Raw genomic sequence first — 14643 nt, 5'->3', positions numbered from 1 at the left:
CGAAATTAACATCCGATTCCATTCAGACTTGGTACATCTCAATATTTCTATCAACACAAGATCTGTTTTAATGATGCTGGAGATCGGACCATTCCTAGGTACCTGCCCCACAAAGGGACAAACCAAAACGACCATAAAACCCGAAATAAGTATCCCGTTCTCTTTAAATTACACATATCACAACATTTTTATTTACCTAAGGTAAGGTGTGAAAATGGGATATATCGGTCCACTCCTTATAATACCTCCCATTTCTTATGGTACATCACCCACATAGTTTTTCAGAGCTTTGAAAAATAAAACGCTCAAAAAAGCGAAATAAGTATCCCACTCTCTTTAAATTTCGCACATCCAAATATTTTTGCTAACGCGTGAAGATGACATAAATCTGTCAACCCCTTCCGGTACCTCACCCACAAAGGACAAAGGGTCACAATTTTTAATACAACTTGTTGTATATAAATATTTCTCTTAAGCAGATATGAATATGACATTTCGCATATAACTGGATATTAATGTTCGATTTTCTTGTAATTTTGCCAATACCTATTTTTTATCTATATTAGATGAAGTATGAAATATATATTTCCACGTTTTCCAAAAATTTGCACATATCTCATATAAAATACAGAAAAGTAGTCGATATAGTACAAATATTGTTGTAATATATTTATTAGTCTTAGGTCAGATACGAATTGGTCAATATTGCCAAACTGCTTCGGAACCTACCCCATAAAGGGTCAACACTGTGAATAATCATAACTCAAGGCTGGGGTTATACATTTGTCAGCAAAAACCAACTGATACCATTTCACTTGTTTCAAATACATGCAACGAAACCAAAATCTTCAGATGTTACATATTTTATTCCATAGTTTCAATAGTTAATATTATATTAAAACTCTGGCTGAATTTGTGTTAACAAATTGTTTGTTATGCTTCTTTTTTATTTTTACACGTTTCACCTCATGTGATATCTACTATTGAAAATAAACATTTATATAGCTATACAATATATATAGAAAATTATCTAAGTACACATAGGTAATGTTTTTTTTTTTTTTTTTTCAAAAGAAATCCATGTCTCCACAATGTACGTCCAGAAAATCATCTTCATAGGTTTTAAATTCTTCAACAGATGCAGCAGCACCACCGCGAGAAGTCGACGGTTTTTCCGTTGGCTCCACATTTTCATTGCTTACCACATTTATGGGTAGGGATTTATATTCGGGACTTTGTTCCGCTGCTTCTGGAGATGGTGGGGGATTAGACACTGTTATAAAGGAAAATAAGACTATAAAACCCCGATTCATTTTCTCATAAAAATTACTACTTACGATTGCCTTTTTGTTGTTCTTTCAGAGCTTCATCGCCCATTAATATTAGATCTTTGCGTGTGCACAATGGTGCATTCAATTCTGCCCCTTGTTCACTGAGGCGTTTTTTCAACTCTTCCACTTTACGCTCACGCATTAATGATTTCATGTCTTTGTGTTTTTTATTGGCATTTGTTCGATCTTCTGAGAAGATGGCTTTTTGATCATCGGCACTTAAGGTTTCATTGTGTTTGATTAGAAATAGAAATACACCGCCTGGCGTGCGACGCCTCTGGCCATTCTGGAAAGAGACAAATAATTTAAAAATGTCTACTAAGATGAAATATGAATAAATACCTTTATGGTCATTCCGCCATCGGCTTCAATGCGCTGAGTTTCCTTAAATATTTTTAAGGGCAATTCAAGACCTAATACTTCCACAATCCTAACTAAAATATGGGAACATAAAAAATGGTAATTACATTAACTTCAAATATCTTTGCTTTCCTACCTATTAAGTCATCCTTTCCTTCGTGCAATTTTTTGGCCATTTCACGGGCCACTTCTACTGCGCTACGATCCTCTATCTCTTCAAGATCTTCAATGAGGCGTGGTTCATAAGACGAATCAGAGCTATTCGTTGAAGAATATCGGCTGTCTCGAACGTTTCTTTTTTTACCTAATCGTTGGTGTACAGATTGTTTTGAAGATGATCGACTATTACATTCGCCACGACTCGATGGCCGTTGACGTTTATTTTGTGGTTGTTGTTGCTCATTGTCCGTCGTGTCTTCATCTCCGGAAAGGCGACGTTTAAGGCTGTTACCTCCGTAAAGACGGTAGTGCAGTGAGAAGTCATAACTTTCAACATTGCGATCACCAAAACCATTCTGGGTCACGTCGCAACCCCGCATGTTTTCTGTTAAGGCATCTTCCTGTAAAGCAGCTGTCCAAATGTCATACTTCTTAAATCGCGATCTCTTTTGTTCCGTGCCGTCTTCAGCCGTGGCATTAATTCGTACCATTACGGTGCGTTTTATGTGCTTTTTTGGGCGACTCTTCTTTTCTTTTTTCACCTTTGTCAAGCAATTGTCTGAAGAATCATCTGAGGATGATGAACTTGAGCTATCGCTTTGACATTCTTCATCGTTTGTTGCTTTACTAAAATTATCACCTCCCTGACAGTCATCATCCATTTTGTTCAAATTAGTCGCATAGTTATTGGAGGCGGGAGTAGGTGTTGTTGGAGCTGTTTTGGTCAATACTGGGCGTTGAAGTGGTATATATACTTCATCCGAGCTATCCGAAAGCTGCGTGTGATTTAAACAAAAAATACATTGAACCATTAACAAATACATTTCCTATCTTTTTAATTACTCTTAAACATTTTTCACCCACTGTCTTACCTCGCCATCTTCCAAATCGACATCGCGTATTGCCAATACTTCCGAATTCATTCTACTGCACCCAAAATCGGCAAATTCGTGATATGTGATATGTCCCCCAAGAAAAAATACTTTCCTGGAATCAGGGTACAAATAAATAGAGCTGGAAAAAATATCCTCGACTTGCTGGAGACACATATATGGTTTTTCTATCCATGGATAACCCCCACGTATTGGGGGTTATGTTGGCGGTCGGGTTTGTTTATTTTTTTTTAAATCACGCACAATCTCAATTCACACATATACACATTTGTTCTATTTTTTTCTAAATATTTATGATATTTATATATAAATTTTTATACGAAATACGATAAATAATTAAATAATTAAGAATTAATTAATAAATTACCACCACCGACGCCACCGGGAGAGTGAAGTAACGAACAAAGGATACTTGGCAGCACTGAAAAGAAAGACAGCACTGAAAGAAAATCGATAATAAAGATGGGAATCAAAAGGGAAAGGCGGACAACACGAATGGAATAATGGAATCAAAACAAAACGGCCGACAACATAAGTGGTTTGAACACATTCACCGAAGGGGCGCGGAACTAGTTACTATCAGATGTGGCAACACTGAAAGAAAGACAGCACAGAGTGAAAATCGATAATAAAGAGGGAATCAGAAGGGAAAGGCCGACAACACGAATGGAATCAAAACAAAACGGCCGACAAAGTGGTTTGAACACATTCACCAAAAGAGCACGGAACCAGCTCCAGCTCATCCAGGCTCAATTTGCTTTTTGCCTGGCTGTGTTTATTTAAACTTTTGAGCTGTGTTCATTAATACATTGAGAAAATAGTGATAATGTCGAACACGAGGTGGTGTGCAATCACTCTAAATGAATTATAGCCCGTTTACACACAGATTTTCGTTAGGAATAATAAAATAGGCAAACGAACGTTCATGGTTGAAAAACAGAGTTAAGGCATGGTACAATGAATTCAAGGTAGGGCAGAACTACCAAATGATTTCAATTTTTTTATTTTCTTGGCTTAATATGTCATCTTTATTTGTTTATGTATGTGTTTTCTTTTCAATAACAAAAAATTGTTCAGAAAATATTCAAATTCGGGTGTTTTCAAAATGTTTATTTCAACGTATGCATCTACAAAATCTAGAGTTTTTGTAGCGAAATAATCCTTTAGAGATATGTAGTACATGATTTTGAAAAGAAGTTTTGACCTTTCATTCAGTTATCGCGTTTTTCAATCATTTATTCAAAATAAATGCAACAAGTTGTTTGATTTTTTATTGTTTAGATACTAATTCTGACATTACAAGCCAAACAGGTAGACCTCTATACTTGCAATTTTTTCAAAGTTGACCTACCTTCTCTTCATTGTACCATGAGTTAAGGTATGGTCACACTGGGCAAATATTTGATCGAAATTGATTTTCCCATACTTGAATGAACAAATGTGAAATTCATACAGAGTTGATTCGATGTTCAATTAAACAGTCAAATATTTGACAGTTTTTGTTTGTTCAAACAGTCACCACACAGTTTCAAATAGCGCTATGGGAAAAATGTTTGACATATGTTCATATTCGTGAAACATATTTTCGCCACGAAATTCTTTGATCGAACTGTAAGGAAACATACGTTTATTTGACCGAGAGAAATAGAGAGAGAGTGAAAGAGAGACATGAAATAATGGAGTTTCGGGTATAATTTATTTTGGAGAAGGGAAAGAAAAGACCAGCTGTTGTGAAATAAATGTCTTACCAGAGCAACTTTTTTTTTGCATTTTTGTATGTTTATATGTACGCGTATAAGTATGCATATAAATCACGGTACAAAAAAATCATAGTAGGGTAGTATGCTGTTGTGTTTATGTGTGTATTCATTTCAGAACCTGCAAGAATGTACGAGTTTTGCAATTTTCTTCGATATCATAAAGGGAAAATCGGTTATCGTAGTAAATACATTTACATTCGTGCAGTTCTGGAACAGACACTATATTAACATTTTTATCAAACATTCAAATTCAGTTGAAACTATTTTCCCCTTTTTTGGTCAAACGTTTATTGGAAATGCAAATGTTTTTGTATATATATATATATATATATATATATATATATATATATATATATATATATATATATATATATATATATATATATATATATATATATATATATATATATATATATATATACATAAATTATTCTTTTGACATCTCATTGTCAAAATGTATATTTATAAATCCGTCGTATATACAAAAAACAGATGTTCTCTTCCAGATCCTGCAAGAATCTACTAATTTTTCATTTTTTTCGATAGCATATAGGAAAAAATCGTTTATCGTAGTAAAAAGTTGTACATTCGTGTAGTTCTGGACGGAGCAAGAGATGTGAACCTCTTTTTTGTTCTGAGAAAATAAGAAATGACAAGGTAAATTACAGAAAATGCAGAGATGGATATACTTATTTGAAATGACTTTACCTTCTTTATTTTACCATGAAACACAATCAACACCTAAAATAAAAAAATAGTCGAGGTTTTTTATGTTTTCATTAGTTTATTTTCGATAATTCGAAATTAAAAACTAGATTGATTTTTATTTTATTACGTAACGTTTACAACATGGCAGAAGAATACAGGTAGATGCATCAACGCTTGGGAGCATTGATATGTCAAAAAAATTTAAATTTTTTTTTTCAAATATAAGTAGATTTTTATATGTTTTCTTATACTACGTTAGTCGGACGCTATTGTAATTTGCGTTTTTCAAATTTTTTTACAAATTTAAATAGTTTTCCATTCAACATTTTCAATTCTAAAATTGGTTTGACAGTTCATTGTCCCAGCGGCTGTGTCGACGCGTCTACCTATATTCTTCTACCATGGTTTACAATAAAAAAGAGTACATTTTTGAACTTGACGGTTTTTTCTTCATTCTGTTGAATAGTCGATTAATCGGTTTTCATCACAGTCCATAGTCGACTACGACTTTAAGAACTTTGAGTACTAAAGTCGATTAATCGTTTACCTATCCCTATTAGAAGCAGAGCAATACAAATAGTTTGCGATTTTTCGCCACATTTTTATTGTAAAATAAAATGAAAAACATAAATAAAATGATTCGTTGCGTAGAAAATCAATAAAAATTTAACAAATTATGTGTAAAACGTGTAGAAATGTACATAGACAAATGTGAATAATGTAACAAGAAAAACATCTATACAACGACCGCACCCCTCACCCCCTTTCATAGACTTTCCTCTTTTGTTTGTCTATCAAGGCAAGAAAACGAGAAAGGCCTCAAGTAAATGCAACAACAGGAACGAAGACAAAAACAACGTTACGGCCAAGTGAAGTCAAGTAGACGGAAAGTCATTCATTCTTTTGTTTCTTAAGCATTGTGTTACCTGTCGGGTTCGGTTGGCTAGATATGTGAATGTGTTTGTGTATGTGAAAGAATTTTCTTCATTTAAAAGAAACCATTCGTTTTTTACCCTTTCTTGAAACGACAAGTGAAAAATAGTGGAGTGGAGTGAGAGGAATTGTGGGAAGGTGGTAGAAATTGTAACAGGTGCCAAGGTGGGCGTGTTTGGTATCTGAAGCAGTTGAAAGGAGTTGATAAAACAAGGGGCAATTAATGCCCCATTTCAGCATGGAAAACGAATCAGTTAAATCTGAACAAAGTGGTCGCTCCAGACGCTCCCGAAGTCACAACAATAATGGCGGTAATGGTGGAGGATCTGTAAATAATGGCTACCATCGTGACCGTACAAGGCATTCACATCGCAGCAACTCACATTCAAAGTCCAAAAGTAACAGGAGCAGCGACTTAAATCCTTATCAGACGACTGTAAATATGACCGGCGAGGAGGGACGTGATGGCCAGGAAATTATTGAGGTACAAATACTGCCCCAGGATGATAACTGGGGTGAGAACACAACAGCTGTTACGGGAAACACATCCGAGCAAAGCATATCAATGGAGGACATAAACAATGCCTGGCACCGCGAAATGAATGAAACAGGATTTGGTTTCAAATGTCGCCGGTATTTGGAGTCAATATTTTCATTTCTACTTGGTTTCGGTGCCTTTTTCTCTCCAGTGGCCATGGTGGTAATGCCTCATATGGGATTTTTTCCTTCGGCTTTCGATCATCCCGAACTGACGCAGACAGTGCGAACACAATTATTGGCCTGTGGCAGTGAATGCAAGGGTCTTCTGATATCGATATCGGTGCGTTTGTTATTGCTGGCAATTGGTTTGTGGGCGCTTTTCATGCGAAGATCAGCGGCCACCATGCCTCGCATTTTCCTGTATAGAGCTGTTGTGTTGCTCTTGGTAACGTTGAGTACATTTGCATATTGGCTGTTTTATATTGTACAGGTATGTATGTTTGTTATGGAAACTATGGCTGTAATTAGTATTGGTATTTTGTAAGAATTGCAAGTGGTGCGCTGAAAGTAAATCGTTCAAAGACAGTGGAAGTATGCCTTTAAGGAATTATTTTATGTACCTATCTTGTTGTTAGATGCTAGGGCATTATGCCCCCTTCCATGGAAATTTTAATGCAGATATTGTGTCTCATTCGCGAATTATTTTTATGCCCACCATAAGTATTTAAGTGTTATCTTTAAATATCAAGCTTTCCATTTTTCAAGACAAATTTTTTTCAGAGGTAGTTTTTTGTACCCTGATTCCGGGAAACTATGTTTTTCATGGGAGACGGTACTCGACACGAAAAGGTATTAGCACAAATGGGCCCCTATTCGACTTTTTGGGGGTTTTATAAAAAATCCGGGTCCAAAAAATCGATAATTTGACTATAACTTCCGAACCGCTGGTAGGTATTTTCATAAGCTTTCCAACGATACCTACCAACGATTTCCTAACTGGATCCGGGTCTAGTCGAGGTCTTGAACCCGGACTTTCGGGTCTGGGGTACCGGGTCCGTCCACCAAGAAAAAATAGTTTCCCGGGAACAGGGTAAAAATACATACCTCTGGAAAAAATGTCGAAAAAATCGAAGAGTTTTTACTAAACTAGAGTTAAGCCGATCACGGTTCAACAAATCTATAATCAAAAATAGATGGCTTTAACCGATATTTGAAATGTGATACAGAAAGGTAAAATTACTCTTCATCAGACAGTGAATAAAATTTTTACCGTGCCCTTTTTCTTGAGTTCTCCGCCAATTGTTTGTTCTTATATCCAACCGTTTTTGCTACAAATATATGAAGCTTTCCTTCCTCCCATAACCTATGAGCACTGTGTTCTCTCTGGTGAGATACGATAGCTTTTCGTCGGTGGATTTCGCAGAGGTAGTAATCAGTCTTCCCAGTTGTAGCATTGATTACCGTAATGACCATTTCTTCATAACCCAATTCCCATGTTTTCTAGTTCAGACCAACGGCTGATATGGCTTAAACAGTGATTCTGAGTTTGGATTTACAATAACTCCATATTCCAAGACAGAAACTTGCTATGGACACAGCGCTTTTCATATGTAGTCGGATAGTTGATGGCATGCCGGAACGCTGAGGGAAACAACATCGTCCAAGATTCGAGCTTTATGGAATAACTTTTTAAAATTAACCCAATTTTATAACTTTTGAAGCATTTTGCCAGAAATGTTGAAGGAACTTAGCCTTGGTTTACTGCTGTAAAATGGTCACTTTAGTATATTTTGATGAAATATATCGAAAATGTAATTTAAAATTGGTTATGATGTCATTTATTTGTACTAGGGGAATGGAGTGTATCGGGTAATACTGCAGTGTATTTAGGATCTTATAGAGATATATTTATGTCCTACACCACATAGTGGTAAGGGTATTAAGTCTTTGCGCATTTGTTTGTAACATGTTTGTAGATCCATAGTTACTTTTGGGGATCTTCATAGAATCGTTTTCTGATTCGATTTATCCATGCCCGTCCGTCTGTTGATGTATTTTTGTAAACAAAATGCAGTTCGTATTTATTGTCCGATCTAGATAAAATTCTCCAAACCATATTTGTTTGGCCCAAGGGTGAACCCTATTGAAATTGTTGAGAATCGGTTGAAATTTAGATATAGCTCCCATATATATCTTCTACCGATTTCAGGTTAATTGTGCACCAAATGGCCAATATCAGTCAAAATCAGTTGAATTTTGGTACGCATTCAAATAAGGTTCATAATTTTTTGTTACGGGAGACCTACTATATACGCATATGGTTGTACATTATCATATAGACGACCCACCCGATTTTGACCTTTTCTTACTAGTTTTATTTTCTTTTTGCATTAAAAACAACCTGTTTACTTATTTTTAATAATAACATATCGCTTCTCTTCCAGGTAACCAATGGAGCAAAAATTGTTGTAGAAACTGGAGGAGATGCGGTGGACTATAAATCACTGGTTGCCTATGCCACAAACCTGGTTGACACATTACTGTTTATTCACTATATTGCGGTGGTGTTGCTGGAACTGCGTCACAATCAACCCATGTATTATGTGAAAATAATACGATCTCCCGATGGCGTGTCACGTTCCTACACTTTGGGCCAATTGAGTATACAGCGTGCCGCAGTTTGGGTACTCCAACGTTACTATGTCGACTTTCCCATCTACAATCCATATTTGGAACGTATACCCATCTCAAAATCACAAAGAAATAAAATTACAACAAGTTTTAAATATTATGAGGTGGATGGTGTAAATAATTCACAGCAACAAAGTCAGAGTCGTGCTGTTTTGGCGGCAAATGCACGACGCCGCGATTCTTCGCACAATGAACGCTTCTATGAGGAGCATGAATATGAACGAAGGGTTAAAAAGCGTAGGGCACGTCTGATAACGGCAGCCGAGGAGGCTTTTACACATGTCAAACGTATTCATAACGAACCGGCACCTGCTGTACCGCTGGATCCCCATGAAGCGGCTCAAGCCGTGTTTCCCTCAATGGCCCGGGCATTACAGAAATACTTGAGAGTAACACGACAGCAGCCGCGTCATACGTTTGAAAGTATATTAAAGCACTTGGCCCATTGTCTAAAACATGATCTATCGCCAAGAGCTTTTCTCGAACCATATCTCACCGAGGCACCTGTTATGCAAAGTGAAAAGGAGCGGCGTTGGGTACAATCCTGGTCTCTGATATGCGATGAACTAGTTTCACGGCCCGTTGCGGGCGATGTAACATTTCAATTAATACAGAATGATGTCTCTCTAATGGTATCCATACACAAATTGCCACATTTCAATATTGCCGAAGAGGTAGTCGATCCTAAGAGCAATAAATTTGTATTGAAACTCAATTCCGAAACATCGGTATGACAACAGTCACAGACGCCCACCTTGACACCAACGCACAGTAATGTTACTCAGTCATCCTATTTGCATGTTTTCGTCTAGAAACACACATACCCTGACTGATTATGTTGGTAATTTATACTAAAGTATGTATTTAAATGGCATTATATTTTTTTTAAATATAAGTACTATAAACATATAGTTTCAAGTTATACGCTCAATATAACAAAATCCCAGTGTATTAAAAAAAGAAGAGAAGAAACACTTAACATAATCACTTTTCATTAATGAAAATAATCTCATTTATTCCTTAAATATCACATATCAAAACTTGAACAAAAAAGAATCTCTAGAAAAATACTCATTTCTGCAAGGAAAACAAACAAATAAGCCCCAAACTTGCTATATACTCTTTTTATAATTCCCTCCAAATAGTATTATTTCTTTATTTGAAAACATAAGTAAGATGGCTGGTCCTTTTTCACATAAATATTATATATTTTTATCTTTTTGTAGAATACACCTTGCCTGCTAAATTTTATTTCTATACAAAACCTAACCTATTTTAGAATAAAAAAACAACCAATCAAATAATTTGCCAATGTTTTAAACGAGCTATGCATTTCTTTATAATTATAAGTAGCGTTAGAAATATTCCATTTTCGTTTTATGTAACATCTCAAGTCTATAGATTTTCTAATTGAAGAAAAAGTATTTTTCCTGCATAAAAAACCCGCAAAATTGTCTCACAAATTATTTTAGTTAGGTATACACGGGGTGAGATAAAAAAACTGCAACAATGTCAAATGCCACAATTTTTACTTTTTTTTTAAATTTTATTGAATGTCGGAAATAGCATCATATTTAGCATCTTTGGCACGAATTATGGCCAATGAAACCGTCACACGCTGCCCGAATGTTGCTCTGCGGTATTTTGGTATTTTTTAGTGCCAACTTTGCTTTCCGAAATACCCCAGACCCAATAGTTAAACGGATTGGAATGATGAGATTTTGGTGGCCATTGTGCACTGGAAATAAAGCGAGGAACCTCATCTTGTAACCATTCTTGGGTGGCGTGTGCTGAGTCCTGTTGGAGTGTTCAAGGTCTGCGGCCAACATTTTTGCGTGCCCAAGGCTTTAATACACCCTCCAGAATATCTCCCGATAATATTCGGCATTTATTCTGATGCCACGGTCTATTAATACGAGCGGAGAACGACCATCGGCTGTTATGGCGGCCGACACCATCACCATGGCCGGCACTTGAGTTCTGATGGCCAACCGAAGGTGCTTATTTTCAGTTGACCTCTTTGCCAAGTAAACACGGTCTTTTTTTGTTTACAAGTTGGTGGACAAAGAATGTTTTCTCATCGGAGAAAACCAAATTCGGCAGTTCACCACATTCGGCCAAGCGAAGCAACTCTTTAGCTCTTTTGAGTCTATTTTCTTTATTGCCCTTTTTGGAATTTCAATGGCTTTACCCCGAGCTCATTTTTCAATATTTGCCAAATGGAATATTGCGATATGTCCAGCTTACGAGCCGTTGTTCGGCATCTTCGACGAGAGTTTCGATCAAGTCGCTTCTTTATTTTTCGAATCATTTCTGCTAATGTTGCTGTTTTCTTTCGCTCACTTCCTTGACGTCGGGCTACGCTACCAGTATCACGGTAACGAGCGATGGTACGAGACACAAAAGATTTATTCACATTTAAATGTTGGAGTGCTCTAACGATAGCCACAAATATGAAGAAGTCACACTATCACGCTTGAAATCCATTACGAGTAACTTTTTTTCTGGAAAATTCTCACCAGAATGAGAATGAGCTGTCACTGGAATAATTTTAACAGCTGTTGGACGAGTGGTTTTGTAGTGACAGCAGTCAGAAGTTGGTTGCAGTTTTTTCATCTCACCCTGTATTTGTGGCCAATTTTAGAGCAATAAAAATCATTGTAATTTGGTTTTTAATTTTCAAAACACAATCTTCAAATTGCATTTTTTATGCATATATATATATCCACTACCAAAAGCATTTATATGACAAACAAACTATAGTCTGGTTGTAGATTACTCACAAAAATAAATATAAAACACAAGATTCCTTTGACAACACAATAAAAAAATAATTTAAAACCAATTCCTAAATGAATGAAATTTATATTACGTATATTATATATAGCTCACATATTTACAACATACAGTGTTACTTTTATTTTCTAAAGTAAGAAAAACAAATCAATTTTTCTCCTTATGATAATTCGCCAATTACCTTAATACTACATATAGAACAATTAAGATCAATTCAACTTCAACTAAACTATTATCAACTCTAAATAAAACCATCTAAACAAATTTACCTATCAATATACATAATACTCAACAAATATTGTTTTGTTAATATAAGACAAATAACAACGCTGGAGACTGTATAAATAAATTTTATATGTGAATGTATTAAATAAAATACATGCATATGTAAATTATAAACAACAAAAAGAGAAAAAATATTACAAAATAAGTAAGATGTTTTTATAATCGCTAACACCAATGTAACAAACATTTAGAATAAGAAAACGTTTTGAAATGCTCACAATCTAAATTTGAAAAGTGCTGGTCAAAGAAGGTGTGCTGACCGCTTTTGCAAAGAATCATTGCCAATTGTTTTTAAAAGTAGTATTTCGTTGCCCTCTTTATCCGATATTAGTTTTTTTATATCTTAATATTGACAGTTGACATTACAACTTGACATTCTTTTGCTCTAACTTCTTAGTTAAAGAGAAGAAGTTATATCATTGAGAAGAGTTGAGATGAGTTATATTAAATTAAATTTACCCAGATTTCAGCGTTAAAACCCCCCAAATGAATACGAATTTAAAGCATTGGAATCAATCATAAAGTTCACGGTCTACCTTAAAATGTTGATAGATGAAACCGGTTTATTTTGATATATCATCCTAATCTGTTTCATAAAGGGAGCGGAAAATTGAAAAAAAAATGCAATCTTAATGGCCTATTTCTGTATGACAATTCAAAAGAAAACTCGGAGAAAAACTCTCAGTCCTTGTATGTTCTTCAATTTTTATATTTTTTAAAAGATAATCAAGGGGTAATCGTACAATCGGCCTAATTAAGTTGCGTTCAAATGCTAATCTATTCAGCTCCAAAACAAAGTTCTAAACAGCCCCTACTAAATCGTTCAAGATGTCTTGTATTCAAGCGCGTACATCAACGATATATTCGATTAGAAGCAATTGCTTTGAAATTATTGCATCCTGTCCCTTTGAACCATTTGTGGTGAATCTAACCCCTAAGGTGAACCTCAATCAGCAGAAAATATAAAAATGTTTATACACTCAGAACCTTTTCTAAAATCAATATAGATTTAACATTTATAAGATGTGAGAGTTTTGTGAACCGAAGAAAATGCAGACCTGTGTCATATGCTGGGCGAATGTTCGTTCCGCACATTCTCGTTAATTTGCTCTCAATAAAGAGCAATGGATGTAGAAGGAAAGTCATATTGCTGTATTCGTTCTGACTCCTCTTTCCTTACGTGGCTGGTCAGAGGTTGCCTATCCACCAGATTGTGATTCGGATGTCTCTGTCTGTAACACCCAAACAGGTATAGCATTAACAGCATTTTATTAAGATGTTGCACCGGTAAGACCTTCGCCTCCTTATGTACTTGGTCGACAGGTGTCATGAAGAGGCACCACGGTATTGGTTGATTACATCGGTGACTACGTAGATGACTCTTACAGTAACAGTCAGCCAGAAAAAAAGGTTAAGCTGACGTAAGGGAAGCACCTTTGCATGTAAATGATCCACTGTTGTCATGAGGAGACACCCTTTGTAGTTCGGCATTCTGCCGGAATGAACAAGTACTCCGAGACCACACTAGAACCGCTGAGATAGACACAAACTAACCTATCGCTTTATACAAGATCAACAAGTTCTCCCTGTCCAAAACCCTCACTGAGGGCATTGTTTCTACATTCATCGTGGTTATCTTGGGGTAAAGTGTGGTCAGAATTAAGTGTCCCTCGATCTGTACACTCGAAAGCATATTTTCGCATTCATTGCTTGAAAGAAACCGTCAAGTTCAGCGAACATAGTACATAGAGAATATTGAGTTTTTCTTGCAGGAAATTTTTTGTTTAGGATTTCGCTGACTGAAAAGTTAGTAATACTTCAAAGTATTTGTCCTACAACCACCATGTAACACATGGATCTTCCTATCTCACTGAGTTGGGTCGTTCTAGCTACGTGTGCCTATTTGTTTGTCCGTGTTTATTTGTATCACTCTACAGCTTGTAGTTATGGTTTGATCCTACCGAAATGTTGTAAGGTGTTCAGAATAGAAGCTTATGATGTTCGCAAAATAATAAGGAGACGGGTACAAAAACAGAAATGAAAGAATGATAGACTTTTGTGTGAAAATTACCAATATTTCCACCGATCTTCACATCTCGCTGAGCTACACCTTTGTGCTCGTCTGTCCATGTTGACGTGTAATCATTCTACAGATCGCACTTTTGGTCTGATCTTCACGAAATTTTGCACGCAGTTTTTGCCCTGTAATGTTCGCAAAATATTTAGGAGATAAAATGGAGAAAAATT

The 14643-nt window shown here is 35.9% G+C and overlaps 2 protein-coding genes across 2 annotated transcripts; one reads left to right on the top strand and one right to left on the bottom strand.

Moving 5' to 3' along the window:
- Positions 1 to 912: 912 nt before the first annotated feature.
- LOC131801355 (phosphorylated adapter RNA export protein-like) lies at positions 913 to 3097 on the bottom strand. Its single transcript, XM_059119909.1, has 5 exons — positions 2723 to 3097; positions 1828 to 2626; positions 1674 to 1765; positions 1338 to 1617; positions 913 to 1273 (listed from the first exon to the last, which is right to left on the bottom strand). Exons 1-5 carry the CDS (start codon positions 2897 to 2899, stop codon positions 1068 to 1070), a joined length of 1554 nt encoding a protein of 517 aa, XP_058975892.1. The 5' UTR covers positions 2900 to 3097; the 3' UTR covers positions 913 to 1067.
- Positions 3098 to 5747: 2650 nt separating this feature from the next.
- Positions 5748 to 12407, top strand: LOC101887426 (vang-like protein 2-B). The gene is made up of 2 exons (XM_005190441.4): positions 5748 to 7114; positions 9069 to 12407. The coding sequence occupies exons 1-2, from the start codon at positions 6368 to 6370 to the stop codon at positions 10047 to 10049; spliced, it is 1728 nt and encodes a 575-aa protein (XP_005190498.2). The 5' UTR covers positions 5748 to 6367; the 3' UTR covers positions 10050 to 12407.
- The last annotated feature ends 2236 nt before the right edge of the window (positions 12408 to 14643 follow it).

This window comes from Musca domestica, unplaced genomic scaffold (assembly GCF_030504385.1).
Source record: "Musca domestica strain aabys unplaced genomic scaffold, Musca_domestica.polishedcontigs.V.1.1 16, whole genome shotgun sequence".
Classification (NCBI taxonomy): domain Eukaryota; kingdom Metazoa; phylum Arthropoda; class Insecta; order Diptera; family Muscidae; genus Musca; species Musca domestica.
The sequence above is the reverse complement of the archived record's forward strand: the minus strand, read 5'-3'. Positions and strand labels throughout refer to the sequence as shown.